Source organism: Peromyscus californicus, unplaced genomic scaffold (assembly GCF_007827085.1).
Source record: "Peromyscus californicus insignis strain IS unplaced genomic scaffold, ASM782708v3 Scaffold_11__1_contigs__length_118956290, whole genome shotgun sequence".
Lineage (NCBI taxonomy): Eukaryota > Metazoa > Chordata > Mammalia > Rodentia > Cricetidae > Peromyscus > Peromyscus californicus.
Window position 1 is genome coordinate 53935699 of NW_026294402.1, and position 23868 is coordinate 53959566.

At 38.0% G+C, this 23868-nt stretch overlaps 1 protein-coding gene across 1 annotated transcript in view; it reads right to left on the reverse strand.

The window, feature by feature from the left end:
- Arih1 (ariadne RBR E3 ubiquitin protein ligase 1) overlaps window positions 1–23868 on the reverse strand; it is a 98231-nt gene that overhangs the window by 44412 nt on the left and 29951 nt on the right. Inside the window, exons 2-3 of the mRNA XM_052762400.1 lie at window positions 19431–19498; window positions 5049–5193 (exon numbers count right to left, since the gene is read on the reverse strand). Of these exons, the coding sequence (XP_052618360.1) occupies window positions 5049–5193; window positions 19431–19498 (213 nt within the window). The remainder of the gene's footprint in view (window positions 1–5048; window positions 5194–19430; window positions 19499–23868) is intronic.

Sequence of the window (23868 nt, forward strand, 5' to 3'; positions counted from 1 at the left end):
AAATCCAAACAAAAGAGTATTAATAACTAATATAGTATCATCTATAACAGAAATGATCTTAAAGGATCTAAAGAAGGTTTAATTTCTCTCTAACATTTTATTTTACATACATAGCAAGTAATATTTTTTTTAAAATGGGGGGGGCGGCAGGGGGCGCTTAGACAGATCTGGAACTCACTATGTAAATAAGACTGGCTTCAAACTCAAGAGATCTGCCTGCCTCTGCCTTCTAAGCACTAGGATTAAAGGTATGTGCCATCACATCCAGATAATAGCAGATTCTTAAAGTTCAGTAAGAATTGTCTTTCTGGAAGAGTAAACCGTGATCACACTATGTATATGAAAAAAACTATTTTCAATTAAAAAAAATCATCTTTCCTCCATCAGAAATTGCCAATATAATTTAAAAAAATAAATAAAGGCATTTTGTCTATACAAAGAGAATACAGGAACCCATCAGTTCTCTCAAGAGTTTAATGGGATGGTTAAGAAGGAAAGTAGACTGGAGAGATGGGTCTGAAGTTAAGAATACAATCGCTTCCCAGCACCCATGTCAAGCAGCTCACCACTGCCTCAACTACAGCTCAAGTGGATCTGACATCACTCCTGGCCTCTGTGAACACTGCACTCATGTGCACAACTTGCTCCACCTATACTATAACCAAAAATAAACTGGGCAGTGGTGGTGCACGCCTTTAGTCCCAGCACTCAGGAGGCAGAGACAGGCGAATCTCTCTGGGTTTGAGGCCAGGCTAGTTTACAGTGCTAGTTCTAGGACAGCCAAGGCTGTTACATAGTGAAACCCTGCCTCAAAAACAAACAAACAAACAAACAAATCTACAACTTCTTTAGAAAGTAATGGAGGAGTAGACCTAAACTGGATATTTTCAAGTAGTGTTGGTACTTAATGCCAAAAGCACCAAGATTCTAAATGGGAGACTCAACATGGGAATGGGGCTCTATTTAACAAATTCTAAGTCTTTTTTTTGTTTCTAAGTCTTTTTGTTTGTTTGTTTTTGTTTTTCAAGACAAGGTTTCTATGTGTAGCCCTGGCTGTCATGGACATAGCTCTGTAGACAACTCACAGATATCCACCTGCCTCTGCCTCCCAAATGCTATGATTAAAAGCATGTGCAACCACTGCCAGCTAAATCTTAAAGAAAAGTGAACTATTCTAGCACATACTACATTTTTTTAGTAAAATGACAGATTAAAAAAAAAGCCAAGCGTGGTGGAATATGCCTATAGTCACAGCATTTTGGAGGGTCACAGGCACTTCACCTACATTTTAAGCTATTTGAATTCAAAGTAAGTAAGTGTAGTCAAGATCTTAAAATTCCTGAGTTAGGTGCCAACAAAGTGGTGCTGTTGTGAAGTTACACAGTGCTCAATCCAAATTCTTAGTTCAAAGAGAGACCTTCTCGCCCAGATACTTAGCTCCAAAGTACTATGGAAAGGAAGCTATCAGAAACATTTATTTAGGTCAAGTGTGTGATCTCGTGCTCAGGAGACTGAAGCAGGAAGATCATGAGTTTAAGGCCAACCCTACATAGTAAAACCTTGTCTCTGAAAATGAAGATAATAGCACAAAAAACCCTTACACACACACACACACACACACACACACACACACACACACACACACACACACACCATTTATTTAATAGCCTTTATTCATGTGACACTGTATAATAGCAGTGAAATTGTTTTCTAGGAAGCTAAGGTACTTGTATAAATAAGAGGAAACTGCAAATGTCCAACAGAGTAGTTCAAAAACACCCCTCAACACATTAATAAGGTCCCATGAAGGTTTTCAGGTGTCACTGCTAAAACTAAACAGAAACCATCATCTGTGTATACTCATCTAGAAATGATGAGAAAAGAACTGTGTTGGGATTATAGTGCTCCTAACATTAGCAGTTTCCACTCATAACTCTTTAACCACACAACTTAAGAGTAACTCTCCTAGGTCACTAGTAAACTTTAACCCCTTAACTCCAGGTTCTTTCCTTCAGTTCTTAGCACCTCTACCTTCTTTTCTTCTACCTGACTTTCTTTCTTTCTTTCTTTTTTTTTTTTTTTTTTGGTTTTTCGAGACAGGGTTTCTCTGTGTAGCTTTGCGCCTCTCCTGGAACTCACTTGGTAGCCCAGACTGGCCTCGAACTCACAGAGATCCGCCTGGCTCTGCCTCCCGAGTGCTGGGATTAAAGTCGTGCGCCACCACCGCCCGGCCTACCTGACTTTCTTATCACAGCCTGAGTTATCGATTGCTATGGATGTGCTAGATCCACAAATGAACTGTGTCTGTTGTCGTTGAGATCTTAAATGTCCTGTAAAGCCTTTATATTTGTGAGGTACTCGGAAGTTATAGAACCTTTAGGAGTAAGACTTACTTTATTTGGAAGTTTAGTCAAGTAACTATAAATGTAGAATGTCCCTGTGAAAGGAAGTTGAAAGGCTTGGCTTTACTCCCCCAGGGACCGCATCATCAAGTCTGTTTTTCCCACAGGCCCTAAAGCAACAAGACCAAGAACTGAAGCCTTGAAAACATGAGCCAAAGCAAATCGTTTCTCCTCAGGTTGATTATCTCAGGTATTGTCACAACAATAGAAAGCGAACTTGCACTGCACTGTAGTCTAATGTGGTCATGTGGGTGTCAAGTTCACAAGGGGTGTTAATCTTCATTATCAATCTGACTGCATTTAGTATCTTTAGGAGGCACATCCCTAGTGTTTGCTTATGAGAGTGTTTCCAAAAAGAATTAAGCAAGGAGAAAGACCCACCCTGAAGCAGGTGGGACACCATTCCTCTGCCTGGGGACTCACAATGATTAAAAGGGGGAAAGGAGAAAGTCAACAATCTGCTTCCTGGCTGTAGAGACAATATAACCAAATGTCTAACATTCCATCCCCACAACCATGCCTTCCCTGCTATAATAAACTGTATCCTCTAACCACAAGCAAAAGTAAGTCCACACTCCCTTGAAGCTGTTTCCTGCTAGGTAAATGGTCACAGCAACAAGAAAAGTAACCGAGCTGAGGCGATGGTGCAGGGGTAAGGGCTCTTGCTGCCAAAGCTGACAGAACCCACATGCCAGAAGGTGAGAACCAATTCCTACAAGCTGTCCTCTGATCTCCACACACATGACCACTCACATACAGAGTAAAATAAATAAATGTAAAATTCAAAACAGATTAAGAAAAATACTACCCAGGTTCCTCCAACACGGTACTATAGTATAATTTATCTGCTATCTCAAAGTACCTATTTCTTTCTGAATGCTCTATGAATCTGACCAGCTAGCCTGTTAGCTCTATGAAGACAAAGTCTGTTTATTCTCCATTATGTCCTTAAAATTTAGAATACTTCCTGCTATGTTAAATTAATCATTTAACTTCTCCATCATCTGCTGCATACAAAGTCAAAATATACACTATAAACGCTTGGTCAAGTTTCCGTTAAGACTTTTGGACAATATCAGGGGCATTGAAAATAAAACTGATATTGGTAACAACTAGCTCCAAGAGTAAAGATTTCAATGAAGGAGAAACTGGCTACACTGAAGCAGAAGAAAAAGGCAGAAGAAGAAAGCATTTATACACTGGGACAAATTATTTGGATCTTAGTGCTAGCTTACAGAGACCTCTGAAACTGTAATCATGGTGTGAATCTTAATTGGCAAAAAATATCTATTCAAGATAATAAAGGTATTAAAACCTGAGTTTAATGTATTTCAAAAGTCAGTGGTTGTACAAATACATTGGGATTATGATTTAAGGAAAGGGAAGTGATACAGCTCACAGGCTGTAGAGATCTGAAGGATATCCAAGCCAGCTCATTCAAGAAAGATAAAACTCCACCCTAAGTGAAACTGATGGATCAGTTCCAAAGCAAAACACTGGTTTAAGGCACAACTAGGACTTGAGAACTCAGAAACATAGTTTCACACTTTACCTACCAAAGTAGGTCATGGATCATTCTTTTTCTCTAACTTTAAAGAAAACTTGATCATTTGAACAAGTTAGCACTTTTCAAATAAACTCCTTTAGAGAGAGATATCTAAAATTCTAAAACTAACAATGAAAATCTTCAAGAGTCTAAAATGCTGTTGAGAAACACCTAATAACTATGCAACTATAAAAAAGAACTGTTTATCTATTAAAGCAGAAAAAAAATAGCAAGATGGTTCTAATTATTATAGAGTTAAACACTTTCTCATCTATAAAAATATCTTGAAAGCTAAATTCCAAGTAATTGAACATCTTTATGCCACAAAATAACTTTCCAATGGTTACCAATAAGGTAATGTTTTAGGATGAAGACTTCATTTAACCCTGAAATTTATTTACTAAATGCTCTAAAGTACACCATTGTAACTCAATAAAACTTTCTGACATTTTTTAAAGAGAAATACCTATTATCTGGTTCTATTCTGTTCTAATTCTGGTCCCATTTGCCATCTTTAAGAATCTACATCAGGCTGGGTGTTAGTGGCGCACGCCTTTAATCCCAGCACTCAGGAGGCAGAGCCAGGCAGATCTCTGTGAATTCCAGGCCAGCCTGATCTACAGAGCAAGATCCAGGACAGCCAGGGCTATTACACAGAGAAACCCTGCCTTGAAAAAACAAAACAAACAAACAAAAAGAATCTATGTCAGACTAGATTAATATAAGTGAAGAATATGAAGTCCTGAAAGTACTCTAAAAAATGTATAAGGGTTTTGAATATCTGAAACAATAAATTTTGAATCTATTTTAAGCTGTATAAAAAAGTTTATAAACTGTCAGCCTATTACACAAGTGGTAGTAAAATAAACTCCAGAAAGATTCAGGCATTTAATGATAACTTGGGCAGGTCTGAAAAACAAATGGGGCAGGAATGGGAAGAAAACTAGGACTTTCCTCTTCCTTTCCTTATTCTTAATCTACTAATAGGCTACAGATACAATTAGTTATTGCTCCCAGGATTCCAGATTGTCCTTTGTTTAAGTAATGAAAGTTGATTAACCCTCTGACATAGTGCTAGCCTTAAACTACCAGGTACTCACCGAGTTAGGGTAGTTCAAGTAGCAGATCTGACAAGGCATATCCTGTGCTGATGACCTTGTATTCATCTGGCGTGTTCGAGACTTTTTACTTGGATTAATTACATGACACTCAGCAAAGAGCTTCTCCAGGTTTCCATCAAAGTACCTGCATTATTTAAACAGAAAGGATGAGAGCCCAGCAAATAGCACAGTTAGAGCTCTCAAAAAAAAAACCTGACTTCCTGTAAGGAAATCAATTAACTAAACTAAAATAAACCAAGATCAAACCCATTCTAGTCAAGATAGGAAGAGGGCGTGGCTAAATGACAGCAAACAGAGGGTGTGCATGTGTGGTTGACTTTTGGCTTTTCTTTTGTTTCTAAGTAGGCAACATGGGAGGTTAACTAATTAGCATTTAACACAACTGTGACTAAAACTTTAGGAATAAAAGCTGTGCTACAGCTACAGTTACCTGTGAAGAGTAATGCTATTTTAAAACTAGGCTGTATTTTATACTGATGAAATTTACTTTAGCAATAATTTAAAACTACTTTATAAGAGGTGGTGATTACAACATGTTTCATTGTATACGATGAACTTGCTTTCTACAAACTCCTCTGAATTATTTCTTTAATTTACTGAGAAAAGATGAAACAGTGTTATCTTAAAACAATTACATCAAATAAATTATATGCCCAAATGTGTATCTAAATATATAGTAATTAAACCTCAATGATATCAAAAGTCAGTATGCCAAGTGCTATCTATAGAGCAAATGGTGAACTACCTCATAGATGATAAAGGTAAATGCCAAAGAAAATGTTTCCCAAATGAGGTCCCTGGACCTTGGAATATCTTTCCAGTTTTGTTTTTTCAAGACAGGGCCTTACTACGTACCTCTGGCTGTCCTGGAACTAAAGGCATGTACCACTACACATGGCATGAAATACCTTAGTATTTAAAAAGTAAAACAAGATGAAAATAAAAAATTTAAATTTGTAAATCAATACAGCCAGCTATTATAATAGTGAAGAATCTGCTCAATTATGTTTTAGCTTTATCCAAGGTTGTAACTATCATGTTCTTTAAGCATGCAAGCAAGCCCCTTAGTGTGTGTGTGTGTGTGTGTGTGTGTGTGTGTGTGTGTGTGTAGGCCAAAGGTCAATTTTAGTTATCGTTTTGCTTTTTGCCTTGTTTTTTGAGAAAGAATCTCTTACTGAACCTGGAGCTTACCATTTCAGCTGTACAGACTGGACAGCAAGCTTCAGGAATATATCTATCTCTGCCTACCTAGCACTAGGGTTAAAGATATGTATCATCACACCCACTTTTTGTTCTTTATATGTGGGTGCTGAGGATCTGAACTCAGGTATTCATGCTTGCCAGGCACTTTACCCACTGGCCATCTCCTCAAACAAAATTTCCAGTATTTTTTTTAATTCCTTAATATATACAATATATCATCACGTTTGTTTATGAGGGTGATAGAGGAGAGGTGCTTGTAGAGTCAGTTCTCTCATTCTACCATGTAGGACGGACCTAGGGAAGCTAACTCGGGTCATCAGACTTGGCAGCAAGCACCTTTTATCTGCTGACTAATCTCACCAATCCAGATTTCCAGTATTGCTAATTAAGGTTTTCTTTAACATTTATGAAAATATAGAAATAGATGTTTCTACAGAAAAATTACTCATCCAAGAACAAATCGTATTGATTCTAAGATTAATGAGTATCTTTTCAAGAACTTTGACTACAGTGTTCTCAAGAAATATTCAAACCATCAATCAAAGGGCCAATATGTTATAAAGGGAACTCATACATTTAAAGTTGTCAGTAATTCACATAAAGTGAATTCACATTATGTGAATTATTGACACATTAAGTAATGTGATTCAGATAATCAGAATAAATCTAGCAAAACCAAAAATGCTTTCTTTTTTTTTTTTTTTTTTCTTCGAGACAGGGTTTCTCTGTGTAGCTTTGCGCCTTTCCTGGAACTCGCTTTGGAGACCAGGCTGGCCTCGAACTCACAGAGATCCGCCTGGCTCTGCCTCCCGAGTGCTGGGATTAAAGGCGTGCGCCACCACCGCCCAGCCAAAAATGCTTTCTTATAAATTTTATGAGAAACATAAGATCAAATTTTATATAAGAAGCAGAAAGAGAATACCACTAAACACGAATTTGCTAAGACATAAACATTTTGTCCTAAAAAGGAAAATCCATGTTAATAAAAACAACTTTCAGCTATCCTGAATTACTACATAGAATTGGTGGACTCTCCATACTCTAACACTCTAGACAACATTTCATGCATACACAGCCACACAAATGTGTCTATGTTGTACCACTCTCTTGGATATACAGTCTTCATTTCTTCACTAGACAGTATTTAGCAGACATTTGTCAATCAACACATAGCTGCACAATGGTTCATTTTTGCACGTACATACTATAAAACACTGAATAAACCTTATACTGAAGGGCACTTAGACGGTCCACATACATACAATCTAGGTTGAACTCTTGGCCCATCTAACAAGTGTGAAAATGTCAAGATTTGTTTCCCTTTATTAGTAAAGAATCACTCTAAAATACGAAGTTTCTCTAGCCAAGAACAAATTGTCTTTTTTTTTTTTTTTTTTTGGTGGTGGTGGGGTACCAAAGACAGGGTTTCTGGTATAGCCTTGGCTTTCCTGGAACTTGCTCTGTAAACCAGACTGTCCCTGAACTCAGAGATCCATTGTCTCGGACTCCCAAACTTAAGACTTGATTCCTCTATTTTTCCCTCTCAGAGGTTTTACTTTCCCCACTTGGCAGGGTCTACAAGTTTTCAGCAAGCTTATTCTCAGATGTAAGGTACTAACTAACTCTTAGTCTAAATTCCTTCACTTTAGGTTGTCTGATTGTTTCGGGTGGAGGGTGGGTTGGTTTTGAGATAAGGTCTCTCTATTATGTATCTCTGGTTGTCCTGGAACTCACTATGTAGACCAGGCTGGCTGGCCGTGAACTCAACAGAGATCAATCCACCAGCCTCTACCTCTGGAATGCTGTGATTAAAGTCATGCATCACTGCAGCCAGCTAAGTATATTTCTTAAAGATTGCATGTAGGAGTTTTTGATACAACCTAGAAGTCAAAGAATTTTCCAAAATTACCTAGGCAAAGCCAAGTATAGTTGTGTATTCCTGCAACCCCAGCACTTAGGAGGTAGAGGAAGGAAAATCAGGAATTGAAGACCGTTTCTGGCTATGAATCAAATTGGGGACCAGCCTGAGCTACATATAGGAAAGTGACTAGGAACTTAAGAATACACTCACATTTCCAGGAATAGGAGGTCTGGGATTTTATTTTTTCCATTTAAAGTTAAGCTTCATTTACAAGAAATATACAACGTTAAGTGTTTTGTTTCAACACTACTTCTGCCCCACAGATTTTCATTTCTCTTGATTCCCAAATCATGACAGCATTATCTATCTAGCATTGGCCTGTGAGCAGCTCCAATGCTTTAGCTGCCCAAGTTAGTCTGTTTCCACTCTCTTACATACAGAGGCAGAGCTTACAGATGCGAAGTTCCCGCGTGGGATTCTCCTTTTCACGTGACCCAATGCCATTATGGATAAGAGGAAGAGATAGCAAAGCATCCAGGCCAGGGCCTTATAGGTCAGGAGGTTGGCTCCTTTCCTAGGCTAACAAAAAAGATTTTGTTTTAATTTGCATTTATTACATGGTCTGTTTACTCTTGACTCTACAATGGCTATTTGGAAGAATATTAGAATCTAATTAGGGATGGGAATGTTGTTCAAGCTCAGGTAGTAGCGTATTTGCCCAGCATGCATGAAGCCTGGGGTTCAATCCTCAGCAGTGCATAAACTAAGTATAGTCCCAATGCTAGAGAGGTAGAGGCAAACATTTCCTTTACATTTATTTATGTTGTGTGTGGGTATGAGAGCTGCCATGGCATTTGTGTGGAGGCCAGAGGACAACTTGCTGCAATCAATTCTCTCCTTCTTCCATGTTGACCCAAGATGATACTCAGGTGCTCATGCTTGGCAGCAAGAGCCTACCTGTTGAGCCATCTCACTGATCCATACATAGCTCATTGCTTAATACTCTGAAGATGATTTAGCTTATTTGTTTCTATACATATACACGAAAGTCCACAAATTCTACTGTAACATAGGATACACTCTTTAAATGCCTTCCCTACCCCAGTCAAATGGTTGCTTAGGTAAGTTAAGAGTAAATGGAACTTCAAACAGACTTAAAATTGGGCTAAAGTGATGGCTCAGCAGTTAAAGAGACTTGGCTACTCTTCCAAAGGAACAATGTTTGATTCCTAGTACCCACATGGCAGCTCACATTTACCTATAACTCTAGTCCCAGGGGATCCAATGCCCTGTTCTGATCTCCAAGGACACTGAACACATATGGTACACAGTTGTACATTCACACAGGCAAAATACCCATAGACATAACATAAAATGAAAAAAAATTAAAGATACAAACTCTAGGCACAAAATAAAACATTTTCAGCTGACCTTACAACAAATCAATACTATTCAGAATCAGTGAAAATTCTCTAACTCAGTTGTTCTTTTGTTTTTTTTTTTCTCCAAACTGTGTCATGCTATGAACCTAGTATCTTTGGCTTCCCGGGCAAGAACTCTACTACCAAGCTATAAACTTCACCAGTTGCTAGATATTCTTTTTGGCTCCTAAAAAACTTGAATACTAAGAACTTGCTGCTGATATAAACAGTCAATTAATACTATTTTGTATGTTAATATGTGTGATATATGGTTGACTTATTTTTTTGTTGGTATAATCAAATATCCTGACAAAGGCAACTTAGGGGAGAACATTTTAGCTTATAGTTCCAGAAAGATAAAGTCCATCATGGGAAGAAGACCTGGCAGCAGGCAGGAAAGGGAAAGCAGCAAGAGCTGAGGCTGACACTGCTTTCCGATAAAGCAGGAAGCAACAAGTGGGGCTAGGTTTTAAGTCCTCAAGGCTCACCTCCAATGAACTGCTTCTTCCAGCAAGGTTCTACTTCCTAAAGTTCCACAACCTTCCCAAACCAGCTGAGGACCAAGTGTACAAACACGTGAACCCATAAGGGACATTTTACATTCAAACCACAACAGTGGTAAACAACACACAAACCCTGAAGTCAGTTTTTATATCATATGCAAGTTACTGGACGGAGACACTACATACAAAGTACATACAGTGCCTGAGCTGAATGTAGCAGCCAACAAGAGCTAGCTATGAACTTACAAAGTACTACAGCAGGTAATACAGTTAATATATATATAAAAAACAGTATTTATGAACACATTCCATGAACACAGGCTAGAATTTATTTCCCTTCAACTCACTAAAGTAATGGTCTAATAATCATTTTTAGTGCTATTAATCTGCTCTTCTCCAGAATATGCCATACTTTTATTTTTTTTCAAGTGATCTATATTTTGATACCTTAAAGATTCTCTACATTTTTCAGCTCCATTACAATTATTTTTAAGTTTGAGTTTATGGTTTTTGTTTATTTTTTTAATCTTCCTGCCTCTGCCTCCTGGGTGCTGAGATTACAGGCATACATCACCATACTTGGCTTACTATGTTTTAAAATGTGAATTTCTTTTCACCAGATGTCTTCAAACCTAAAATGCTTTGGACCCAAATTTTCATGATTTTACCAGAAAACAAGACATTTTCATGTAGATCAAAATTTCCATCTTTTAAGGTGTCATCTTAACTGAAAAATTCACACAGATTTAACATGCTAAACTGTTTTTGAGCAAAACAAAAATGAGGCTTAAGACATGGCTCAGTGTTTAAAAGCACCTGCTCTCTTCGGAGGGAATCAAAACTGGGGTTTGATTCCCATCACTCACATGGCAGCTCACTACCTTCTGTAATTCCAGTTTCAGGAAATCCGAAGCCCTTCTCTGGCTTCTGTAGGCACCAGACACACACACAGGGTACACATACATACATACATACATACATACATACATACATACATACACACACATATATACATATATATACACCCAAGCAAATACAAATATACATAAAATAAAAAATAAATCTTTTTTAAAAATTGTTTAAAAACTGCCTTCAAATGTTACTTCCTGACTATAATGCCAGCACTTGAAAGGTGGGGTTAAGAGGATGGCCAGCCAGAGCTACATAGCAATATATCCTGTCTCTAAAAAGGGGGGGTGAGAAGAGAGGTCTACGTGGTAACATACATCTTTAATACCCAATACTCAGAGGGAAGAGGCGGGGATCACTGAGTTTGAAGCCAGCCTGGTCTCTATAACAAGTTCAAGGCTAGCCAGGACTACATAGATACCCCATGTCTTAAAAAAACATTTTCTAGTCCATCTCCTCTCATTTCAGTCTAGGGTAGGGAGTGCAGGCAGTCCACCTGTACAGGGAAGGAAGGCGTTTTATAGCAAGGGGCCTTGCCTGGATTGTCCTAGGAGAGGAGAGGAGAAGGAAGGAGGTAGGGGAACAGAGGGAGAGAGAAAATAGTATCTTAGAATCAGTCAGAGGCATTTATTTTGCATGGGAATGGATAGATTTGCATATACATTGATACTTTATTAATCTGGAAAACTCTCATCCTGTCTTCAAAGACTATCTCTGGCTCATTCTCTCCTTTTCTATATTTTTGATCTTTTATTAAATAGTTTCTGATTCTTCTAAGACCTTTAACTACCTTTAGTCTTCTCCCATTTGCTGTAAGTTACCATTATTTTACACTTCAGTTACAGAAATTGACTTTTACATCTGAAAGACAGTCTGTACTCATCTTTCCCAGTGACAGCATACTTGTATTTGAAGTCCCTGGTTTGGCAGGTTTAATTAGAAAACTGAACTGAAGCGGCCAGCAAAAAAGGCTCAACAAGTAAGGAAGGGCTCTTGCTACCGAAGCCTGCCTTACACACACACACACACACACACACACACACACACACACACACACACACACACACTGTAAATAAGCAAACAAATCAAGTGGGGGGGGGGGGGCCTAACAGTAATTTCAGGAGGTAGTTTGAGGGCTTAAGTTTTCTTTCCCTAGTCAGATTTACATTTGTAGATGTTAGGGGCATAGAGACATTAGCAATCTGTGACCATCTTAATCCAAGTTTAAAGCTTTAAATTCTCTAAGCTACTTCAATGACATAAGTCAGTTCTCAGGCTTCACAAGAAGTAGTGTATCAAATTCAACCATTCTTCACTGGCCTGGTACTCCTTACCTCCATTCTTAAACTAACTCTTCTGGATTAGTACCACAGACTGGGAGGCTTGGCTTATTTTCTCCAGATTCACAGACTTTCTTGAGCCTTCCCATCCAATTCTATATTACTAACACTTTTATTATGTTCTAATTTTTAAAAGCCATTTCAGTATTTCATCTAATCATTCCCATTATCTTTAGGGAAAGAGCTCAAATTACTAGCAGCTTCCATGAATCTCCTATATTTTTCTCTCATGTAAAGCTCTACATTTCTTCTACCTCATCTCTCCTGCCTACTTAACTGTCAATACTCACACTAGGACAATATTTTCCTTTAACCTAGAGTAATATTAAAACAACTTTCCTTAAAAACTTGCCAGGTGGTGGTGGTGGTGGCGGCGGCGGTGCATGTCTTTAATCCCAGCACTCAGGAGGCAGAGCCAGGCGGATCTCTGTGAGTTCCAGGCCAGCCGGGTCTACAGAGTGAGATCCAGACAGGCACCAAAACTACACAGAGGAACCCTGTCTCGAATGAATGAATGAATGAATGAATGAATGAATGAATGAATGAATGAATGAATGAATGAATGAATGAATAAAAACTTCCTACCTGACCTGAGTGTGGTGGCTCATGCCTTTATTCCCAGCATTCAGAAGGCAGAGGCGAGTGGACCTCTCTTAAGTTCAAGGCCAGCCTGGTCTATACAGTGAGTTCCTGGACAGCCAGGGCTATAAACAAAAACAACTTTCCATTTCCTTTCTCTTTCTTTAGCCACTGCATATTGTTCAATATGTATTCTAACTTTCATCCCTTGCTTGGTTCTTTTTTCTACCAGAAATGCTTGAATTCTCATGTTTCCCTTTCCTCCCTACCCCAACAAATGCCATTCAACAACAAATGTTTATCTACCCAAATCAGATACGGTTGGTGTATTTCCAAACAATGTTAAGTACTGTGAGGAAGGAGACTGCTCTGCTTGCCTCTGACTAACACACCACCTCAACCTATATTTCAGACATAATTGATATATTTTCAAAGATTATTATAATTCATGGAGCCTCGAGAAAGATAAAATAGAGACAACAGAAAAGACAAAAGGAAAAACCATCTGTGGGGAATTTTGTTTTGTTTTTATTTTGCATCGGGTAGAACAGGCTGGCCTTGGAGTCTCAATCTTCCTGCCTTAGCCTTTCAAGTACTGGTATTACAGGCATGTACTATCACACTAGCTAGGAAAAAATCACTTCAGATAAGGTAACAAAGAAAACTGCTTCAAGATCATACATCTAGTAAGTGGAACAACAGAAATTCAATGTTTACACTACAGCGTGATGAGACATCTATTTCCATCCACAACTGCCCCAAAACAATTGAACTGAACAAGAAAAAAAAAATCGAAATTATAAAAGAATGACAGATGTCACTGTAAAAGCAAGGTTTCTGAAAAACCAAATTCACTTTTACATTCAACAATTTATGAAACATATTACAGAAACAGCTAAGAAAAGCTCTATAGTATCAGAGTCGCACATAAGCACTAACTTTACACCTAACCTTTTCACTAAATAGGTATTAATATTTCATAACAAAAACACAAAGCCTTTGGAAATACAATTCAGGAAAGGTTGACATCACCCTTAGGAATACTTTCCTTTCATCTACTCCTTAGAAGTAGTAACCTTTAGAACAACTACAATAAAGTAGTGAGCTTCAGAACAACTACAATAATCCCATTTCAGTCTCTCAAATACAGATTTGTGGCAACAACCCTTGCTCCTTACATTATCAGAAGTCTTATTACATCAAAATTGTGGTGCAATCCATTATTTGTGTTTATGGTCTTGCTTTGAAATGGGTTTCCTAACAAGTTGCCAAGGCTGGTCTCCAACTTCTTGGGGCTTAAGTGATGATATTTTTAGTGTGTACTTTAATGTTTTGGTGTTAAATATAATTTTGATGTAAATTACTAGTTAATAACAGCAAGCCAAGAAATTACTTTTCAGTTTACTAAGAATTTTTATTTTTATTAAATGTTGGGCAAATGCACAATTTCACTGTTATAATTATATTGTTTCTCTTCATTAACCTGATAATGTATTAAGTATATATATTAATTTCTCAACAATCTGCTATTGCATTCCTAGGAGAAATTGTAGACCATTAATTTATTCAATTATTTGAATATCTATTAATTCAACAGCTATGGTTTTAATAAACATGATTTCCTTATGCCATCTTTTTATCAAATTTTGATTATTATTTTGACTTCGATTACACTAATGATATCCTATGTTTCTCTATATTCTAAAGTAGTTTTCATTAACAATGAACAATTCCTTAAAGGTTTGTTAGAACTTTCCCACATAATCATCTAATCCATCTGAGGAAGAAAAGAATATTTCACTCTTATCACATTCTGTGATTTTTAGCTTACTTGTTCTGGGATTAAGCAACAAGAAATTTTCAACTCTAAGCTTGTGAAACTAGTGGTAAAAGTAGCACAGAGTATTCATTTGTAACTCTGAAATATTTTCCGATCTAAAATTATGCCTTAATACCCTTCCCCTTTTTTTGAGACAGGGTGTCTCTGTAAGCCCTGTGGGTCCTGGAACTTACTCAGTAGACCAGGCCTGCCTTGAACTGAGAGATCCCCCTGCCTTTGCCTCCTGAGTACTGGGATTAAAGGTGTGCACCACTATGCCCCAGGCTATATTTAATGTTTTATTTGTGCCTTCTCTTCTTTCTTCATTACATTTGCCAAGTGCTTATTTCTCCCTTTATTAAAATAAACAACAAAACCCACAATTATTTAAAAGCAGTTGTTGGTTCCTAGCAAAAGGAAACAAGGTAGAGTTCCCATGCCATCCTTCCCACATTCCTTTAGAAATACAAACTACTATCAAAATCCCACCAGACAATGTTACATTCAATGAGCCTACATTGTCACTCAGAGCTCACAATTTACTGCATGCTAAGAATAGGTTTTATTTTGCAATAAAGGACCAGTTTTCCCATGTGGCTACACTATTTCCCACTCCCACCTGCAGTGAATGGGTGCTACTACTGTTCTATACTCTTCACCTGCAGTAAGTGCAGTAAGTAGTTTGTGGTCCTCACCCTTCTAACAAGTAGGTAGGAATATCCCATTTTTTTTAAATATATGTGAAACAGCTTTTTTTTCTTTTTTGAGATTGTATTTTATTGTCCATGGGTGTTTTGCCTGTAGTTCTGCCTGTGCACCAGTGTGCAGTGTCCACAAAGAACAGAAGATGGAATTGGATCCCCTGGAACTGGAGTTGTAAATGGTTGTGAGCTACCACTTGAATGCTAGGAACTGAACCTGGGTCCTCTGGAAGAGCACCCAATGAATCTTTTTAACCACTATGCTATCTTTCCAGCTCCAAGTAAACCATCTTTAAATATTTTTTTTTGGGGGGGGGGGGGGGGATGGAGAGATGGCTCAGAGGTTAAGAGCACCAACTTCTCTTCCAGAGGTCCTGAGTTCAATTCCCAGCACCCACATGGTGGCTCACAACCATCTGTAATGAGATCTGGCACCCATATACATAATAAATAAATAAATCTTTAAAAAAATTTTTTTCCATCACAGGTGTCTGTTAAAGTCGTCAGACCCCATTCCATTTCCTTTTCTTTTGGTGTAAGTTTAGTTATAAAGCTCAGTCCGGTCTAGAACTCCCATATAACCAGGGCCTTTGACTCTTCATCTTCCTGCTTCAATCTCCCAGCTGTTGAAATTATAGGCATATGCCAATGATGCCTGGCCTTTTTTTGTTATTTTTTTTGTTTTTTTTTTGGGGGGGGGGGGCGAGGTGGGGGGGCTCACTATGTAGTCTTGACTGGCCTGAAACTCACTATGTAAACTAGCTGACCTTGAACTGAAGAGATTTCCCTGCCTCTGCCTCTGCCTCCCAAGTGCTGTCCGGAATTAAAGGTGTGTGCCACCATGCTAACATTTGGTCAGTTTTTAAATCAAGTTGTTTTGTTGCTGAGTTCTAAGAGTTCTTTGTGTTAATTGGGTTACAAGTCCCTTCTTTAACAGCAAAAATGTTCTCCCCATCTGTGGCTTTGATATTTCCATTTTTAAAATTCACTTTCTGATTTATATTTTTTTTTAATTCATGTCGGCTTTTATCTTAAATATCCTGAGTTTATTTTTCTAACTTGTTTCAAAAGCTTTATCCCATTTTTCACCCCATTATTCTTTTTATAATAAATAAATACACTTAAAACTGAACATTTCCATGTACTTTTCTCCTTAAACACATCTCACATCTCTATGTATTCTCAGTTAGTTCCAATTATGTAGGTACACCAAGAGTCAACAGCTGAACATTGTGGCTCACCTTGGTAATCTCAACACTGAAGAGGGTGTGGCAGAAGAACTGAGTGAGTCTGAGGACCACCTAAGCTATACAGTGAGTTTCTGGACAGTAAAAAACTTTATCCAAAAAAAAAAAGGTTTTAAAAAGGACTGCACTCCCCACCCCACCCCCCAAAAAACCCCACAAGAATATTTAATATTCCCTAAGAGGGATAAGGGAACTAATAATTCCCACAAAACTGAATAATATTATAAAAAGAATAGCTCAAGGTGATGAATGAAGGGTTGGCACTCAAGACACTAAAGAGCAGAAAAGATAAATAGCTCAATTTAAAAATAATGTTCGGATGTAGTGGGACACACCTGTAACCCCACCACGCAGGAGGATCCTTACAAATTCCAGCCTAGCCTGGACACATAGCAAGTCGAGGCCAGCCAGGCCAGCCAGGAATATATTCAGTGACAATCCGTCTTTGGGGGCTGAGGGAGCAGCCAAAGATGGTGATGCATATCTGTAATACCAGCATTCAGGAGGTGTAGGAAGGAGCTCAAGACCAGAATGGGCTACATGAGAGCACAGTGAGATGGTTCAGCAGATTAAGACGCTTGCTGCCACCTACGATGAAAAGACTTTAATCCCCAGGACTCCCATGGTAAGAAGAGAAAAATCAACTACCACACACACACACAAACACATAACTGCCGCCAGAAAGAATTATGTTTTTTTAAGGATCAAGGAGGTAGGGATGGAGTAACAGCACTAGCTGCTGCTTACCAAAAATACAAATTATCATCAACTTACCAAGCTGAGTGGGGAAGAGGAAAGGACAGAGAAGAACAAATAAGCTAGTGTTCGTGTCATACAGAAAAAGGATACAGATACTGCACCCAATTATAAGTATAGTTTCACAAAGTCTGGGTATAAAAACTACTAGGAAAACTGAAACATAAAACATGAACATTAGTAGAGAATAACAAAACAAAAATCCAACGGTGCCAACAGAATAAACAAACAAAGTATGGTAAAGTGCAACTTAAAATAGCAAAAGCTAAACCTAAACAGAAATTATCATAAAACATGAATATATATTTAGAGCTTTTAAATATTTTTTTTAAAATCAACTGTATCTTATTTGCAAAAGTTGTATCTAAAAAGCAAATAATCCATGAAGGGTGAATATTTAGAATTAGAAAGTACATAAAATGCTTTTAAAATGAAGCATAACAGTGCTAATATCAGACAACACTTAAGTACAATATTTAATTGGAAAATGTTTTCAGCAATGTTACAAAGGAAAACTCAAGACTATAATGTAAACTAAAACTCTTTTTCTTAGAAGTATCATAAAATAAGCCTCAAAGTAAATGACAATAAAATTAAGAAATTACCACTGACATCAGTAAAGACAGCAAGGTACATGGGGATGGGGGGTGTCAGAATACTTAAGAAGCATTTAGCCTTCAGAAACCCAGGGAAAGCTGAATATAATGTGTTTAAGACAAGCTTTAGAGATCAACAAACATGTTCTAGTCTTTCTGTTACAAAACTGAGTTAAATAACAAGTCTCAAAACTCAAGTTTCCACATCAGGTAAAAGGAGGCAATAGTTTCTAGCCCTAAAAAACTATCAGGAGACAGAGCATGGTTGCTTATGCCTTTAGTCCCAGCAGAGATAGAGGCAGGGGCAGGCAGTAATTTGAGGCCAACCTGGTCTACATAGAGTGTTCCAGGCTAGCCAGAGCTGCAGTGAGACTCTTGTCAAAAAACTGAAACCAAAATCCAACCAAACCAAAAAAACTATCAGAAGGATAAAATCAAATAGTATCTAACAGAAAGTACTCAATAACTTACTATTAAATTATAACTCAGACACAATTCTAGTATTATTTAATATCTGTGTCGGGCGGTGGTGGCGCACGCCTTTAATCCCAGCACTCGGGAGGCAGAGCCAGGTGGATCTCTGTGAGTTCCAGGCCAGCCTGGGCTACCAAGTGAGTTTCAGGAAAAGGCGCAAAGCTACAGAGAGAAACCCTGTCTCGAAAAAAAACCAAAAAAAAAAAAAAAAATCTGATTTACACAGCACTTTGAATATGAAAGTCAAATGCGAAAATTTCCCCATTCATTTATCAGTTCCCAACAACAAGCTGTAATTTTTACAATTAAGATTGCTAATAAAGTTTATAAGAGTAAATGGAAGCTGTTACCCTAACAACAGCCCCCAAATACCTAATCTAAGGAACCAAGGGAGTAGTTAATACTGTCAGTCTCTAGCCCAGTAACTTACTGTTTTAAAACTAGATCTATTTTGAGAGGCAACCTTTGTAAAACATCCAACAGAGCCAAATTCTGCTCTAAAATCAGAGAACCAGGACAAGCATCTAGGTTTGACAGCTAGGAAACATAACCAACTTCTCACTTTTGTTTTTACTGAATAAATGTCATTTATATACCTAATATAGATTTAAAGTTCATGAATAATAAACCTTAAGTGACTAATACGTAAGATCTTATGTGTTCTAAGAACATTAGTAAGTGCTTTTTTAAATCTACTTTTAGTTTGCAATATTCAAGAAGATATACCTAATAAGCAGAAATAAAGTATTTCATTTCCAAAATAAAGCAGAATTTTACCTGAATTTCCTAACACTAACTTCACTGCAAAATTTTCAATACAAGAAATAACAGCAATTATTACTTACACATTGGTTTGCTCACTACTATATAAATCAATTCTTGCTTATTAATTCAGTTCAATGGACTTTTTTTTGTTACTTCTAAGTCAAAGCTAACAATACAAGTTCCTTACCTTTCCATTAGCTTCTCTTTATCCCAATTGAAGTGGCTAAGGAGTATTCTTGTGATAGTTGCTGGATTCTGAAGGAGGGGGAAAAAAAAAACATTTTAAAGTAATTGTATCTCAATGACTTTTTTTGTATGTGTGTGTTTTTCTGTGTAATTCAGGCTGGCCTTCAAGTCATAATTCTCTTGTTTAAGCATCCCAGGTGCTGGGGATTACATGAATGCACCAAACCCAGCTCTTTCACAAGTAAAGAACTTGTAGGCTAGATTTCAAGTTCCCTAATAACGCATCCAAACTTTCTGTCCCAGGATATTTCTTTTCTGCACCATTGCTGAAGCACAAAAGCACTGCTTTACCACTAAGTTCCACCCACAATACCCTTTCCTAGATCCCAGCACTCAGGAGGCAGAGGTGGGCAGATCTCTGTGAGTTTGAGGCCAGCCTGGTCTACAGAGCTAGTTCCAGGCTGTTACACAGAGAAACCCTGTCTCAAAAAACCAAAGACGGGGGTCGGACGGGGGGGGGGGGGGGGGGGAAGAGGCCAGTCCATACAACATAGGAAGACCTTATCTTGAAAAGCACACAAAAAATATCACATATTGATTAAAATTTGTTGCACTGAGTACTTAACAGACTGCCACATCAGCACTCTAAATTCAATTAATTAAAATTTGTAAGACCAATGTATTGAACAGTTCAAAGGAATCCAAAGTTATGGTGTGTTTTAGACACCTTTAAGCAAGCCAACAAAGTTATCTATACCATGTAATGATACAGTGTGCACTCTTGGGGTGCTCTTTCATATTAGGTTATTTATAAAGGGAAAAAGTTAAAACTCTGAAATAAAAGCTTACTGTTGTCACAAATATCCCCACTTCCCATTAAACTAGCAAGCTTACTACTGGAGCACAACGTTTTTAAAACTTGAAACATAATGGGGGCTTGGTGTGGTAGCTCACCTGTCATCTTAATACTTGGGAAGCTAAGGCAGACCTGCTGAGTTCCAAGCTAGTCTGTGCCACAGAATGAGAACACGTCTCAAAAACAAACTCAACGGGGCTTGAATGATCAGGGAAACCTGACTCACTGAAATATATGAGAGCTCGTAACAGTGAAGGAAGCAGAGCTTAAACCCAGGTCTGTTCAACTTACACTTCATGTACAAATTTCTACATCAAAGAGTATTTCAAAAAATATTTCTGTAGCTTAAAATTTCTCTCTTTCACTGAGGTTAATACTGGTATTAGTTAAATAATGATTTAAAATAATCTAATATGGGGGTTGGAGAGATGGTTCAGTGGTTAAGAGAGCTAGCTGCTCTTCCAGAGGACAGAAGTTCAATTCCCAGCACCCACATGGCATCTCACAGCTGTCTGTAATTCCAGTTCCAGGGGATCTGACACCCTCACACAGACATAAATGTAGGTAAAACACCAATGCACATAAAATAAATAATTTAAAATAATCTAACATCAAAGTGTCATGAAAGAAATCTCCATCAATTATTCTCAATAATAGCATTTGTTACCAAAACAAACAAAACACATGCATCATCCCCACCCCATTCCCCAAAAAAGGCCAATGACCAAAGTACTCTTGTACTCATCCAGGCACACTTTACTAGTCTAACTACCTCTTCTTATTCAGACACCCTAAGAATTTTCTTTTAAATCATACTCCAGAAAATTTGAATCTCCAAGAGTTAAGATATAAAAGGAAAATGATTAAATCGATCCTAAATCTTTTTTTATTTAATATTTTTATTTTACAATTGACTTAATTTCACATATCAGCCACAGATTCCCCCATCCTTCCTCCTCCCAACCCCCAATCCACTCCCCATTCCCACCTCCTCCAAGGCAAGGTCTCCCCTGGGGAGTCAGCCCAGCTTGGTAGACTCAGCATATAGGCAGATCCAGTCTCCTCCTCCCTACACCAAGGCTGAGCAAAGTGCTATCCTAAATCTTAATCATGTTATTATGGAATCAAAATTAAGTCTAGTAATACTGACTAGACTTGTTTCATTATAACTTTGTAGTACCCAGGACACTATATACCCTCCACTAAACAGTGCACCTAAAGGAAAGTGTCAGGAATTAAGTCTCAACTTACAAAGGGAAAATAGAGAAAGGATAAAACCAAGGTTGCTAGTGCCTCTTTTGAGTTATAGTAGCAAAAGGTTGTTGCAGCGTATTACTGGTTTTATCAAAATTTACTATGGAAATTCTTGACTCCTAGGTTCTAATCTCATATTTTTATTAATAAAATATCTGAGGCAAGGTCACCTGGATGTACTCATTGCCAAAATGACTCAGATAATTTGCTTCAGAGGAGCTAGCTAATCACTGTAAGTATACTTCATGAGGAGAGATGGTGGGGAATTGTATTTGTCATAATTATTCTAACAGGCAACATATTAATTACTTTACATAACTTATTTAAATCTCAAAGCACTCTATAAACCAGGCATGCTGGCCCATGCCTGTTACATCAGCACTCCAGAAGCTGATGCAGGAGAATCACTACAGGATAAAAGCTAGCCTAGGCTATATTGTCAGGGTTACTATAAGGCCCTTTTCAAAAGAGCAAAAACAAAAACAAAAGAAAAAAACACTCTGTAAACTTGACTAGCTAATTTTTTGGTATTTTGTTTCCTTTTTAAAGAGTGATCTAACTGTAGAACGTAAGATTCTCTTGCCTTAGCCTCCCAAGTGCTAGGATTACAGACACATTCCACTATGCCTAACTTTAAAATCGTTGGGTTTCAAAAACTAATATGAGAAGGAACATTACTGATCCAGTCATGTCTTAACAGCCTTTATGTTCCTCACTAAAAGGTTAATCAGAACAAGGTGAGAGGGAAAAGTAGTCAGAATACAAAGAATCAAACTTCCTGGGAGACTAAAAAAAGTTATGTATCTTGAATGTCACATAAAAGTAACCTATCTACACAGCAGGCCCCATCAGCCATGGAGTAGTTTCAAGATTACCAGTGGATGGCTAAAACTGCAAACCGAAGCAAAATCTACATACAAGTACTGGAATAGTTCAACAGTTGATGATACACCCAGGTGGGCTAAGTGAGTAATAGGCAGGGAACACAAATGCTAAGACTAAGACAGAAACTGGTACTAGGTCTTGGGGGTATTGCCATGACAGACAGACCTGACTGTGTTTCAGAGAGGACTATGGTAGCATTGGAACTTTGGACTGTCTTGGGGTTTCTCTTGCTGTGATAAAACACCAGGACCAAAAGCAAATAGGGAAGAAAGGATTTATTCCATCTTACAGCTTACAGTCCATCATCTGGAAAAGTCAGGACAGGAACTTGGAGGCAGGGAGTGATGCACAGGTCACAGAGGTATTAATACCGCTTACTAGTTTGTCCACCACGCCTTGCTCAGTCTACTTTCCTATAGCATACAGACGCCAACCGAGGAGTGGTGCCACCCACAAATGAGCTGGGCTCCCCCATATCTATCGATCAATGAAAAAAAAAAAGCACCACTTGTCCACGGGTACCCTAATTCTTCCCCCTTAGATAAAGTATTTATTTTAAATTTGTTTTTGTTTTTCGAGACAGGGTTTCTCTGTGCAGCTTTGTGCCTCCCTGGAACTCACTTGGTAGCCCAGGCTGGCCTCGAACTCACAGAGATCCACCTGGCTCTGCCTCCCAAGTGCTGGGATTAAAGGCGTGCGCCACCACCACCCGGCTAAAAAATTTTTTACAGGAGCCCACAGTCAGAGATTCTGAAAATTTAGGGAAACTGAATATTTTTGAGAAACTTTGGAAATTTTAAAGAAACTGAAGGTTTAAAGTATTTGAATTTATTTTTTTTATTTCTTTTTATGTTTTGTTTTTTTTAAGACAGGGTTTCTATGTATGATTAGGCTGGCCTTGGACTCACAGAGCAGAAAGATCTGCCTGCCTCTACTAGGATTAAAGGCCTGCACTACCTACCCCAAGTGTGTGTTTGAATTTTTTTTTAAGGACTAGAGTTAAAAGCTGGAATGTTTTATATTGTGATATTAATATTAGTATAATATCTTGGGACAAATAAAGCAAAGGTTCTAGTTGAATATTGATGTTTGTGTGTCAAGTTGACAAAGGATCAACCACTCTAGCTAGTATTATGTCAAACTGACACAAGATAAGAGTCCTTTGAGAAAAGGGAACCTCAATTAAGAAAATAACTCCACCATATTGGCCCATAAACAAGCCAGTACCATACCTGGTGGTCTCTGAGTTGTATAAGAAGTAACTGAGAAAGCAAGGAGGAGCATGTCAGTAAGCAGCACTCTGTGGCTTCTGCTCCAGTTCCTGCCTCCAGGTTCCTGCTCCAGCTTCCCTCAGTGATGGACTTATCCACTATAAGGTGAAATAAACACTTTCCTGTCCAAATTGCTTTTGGTCATGGTGTTTTATCACAGCAATAGAAACCCT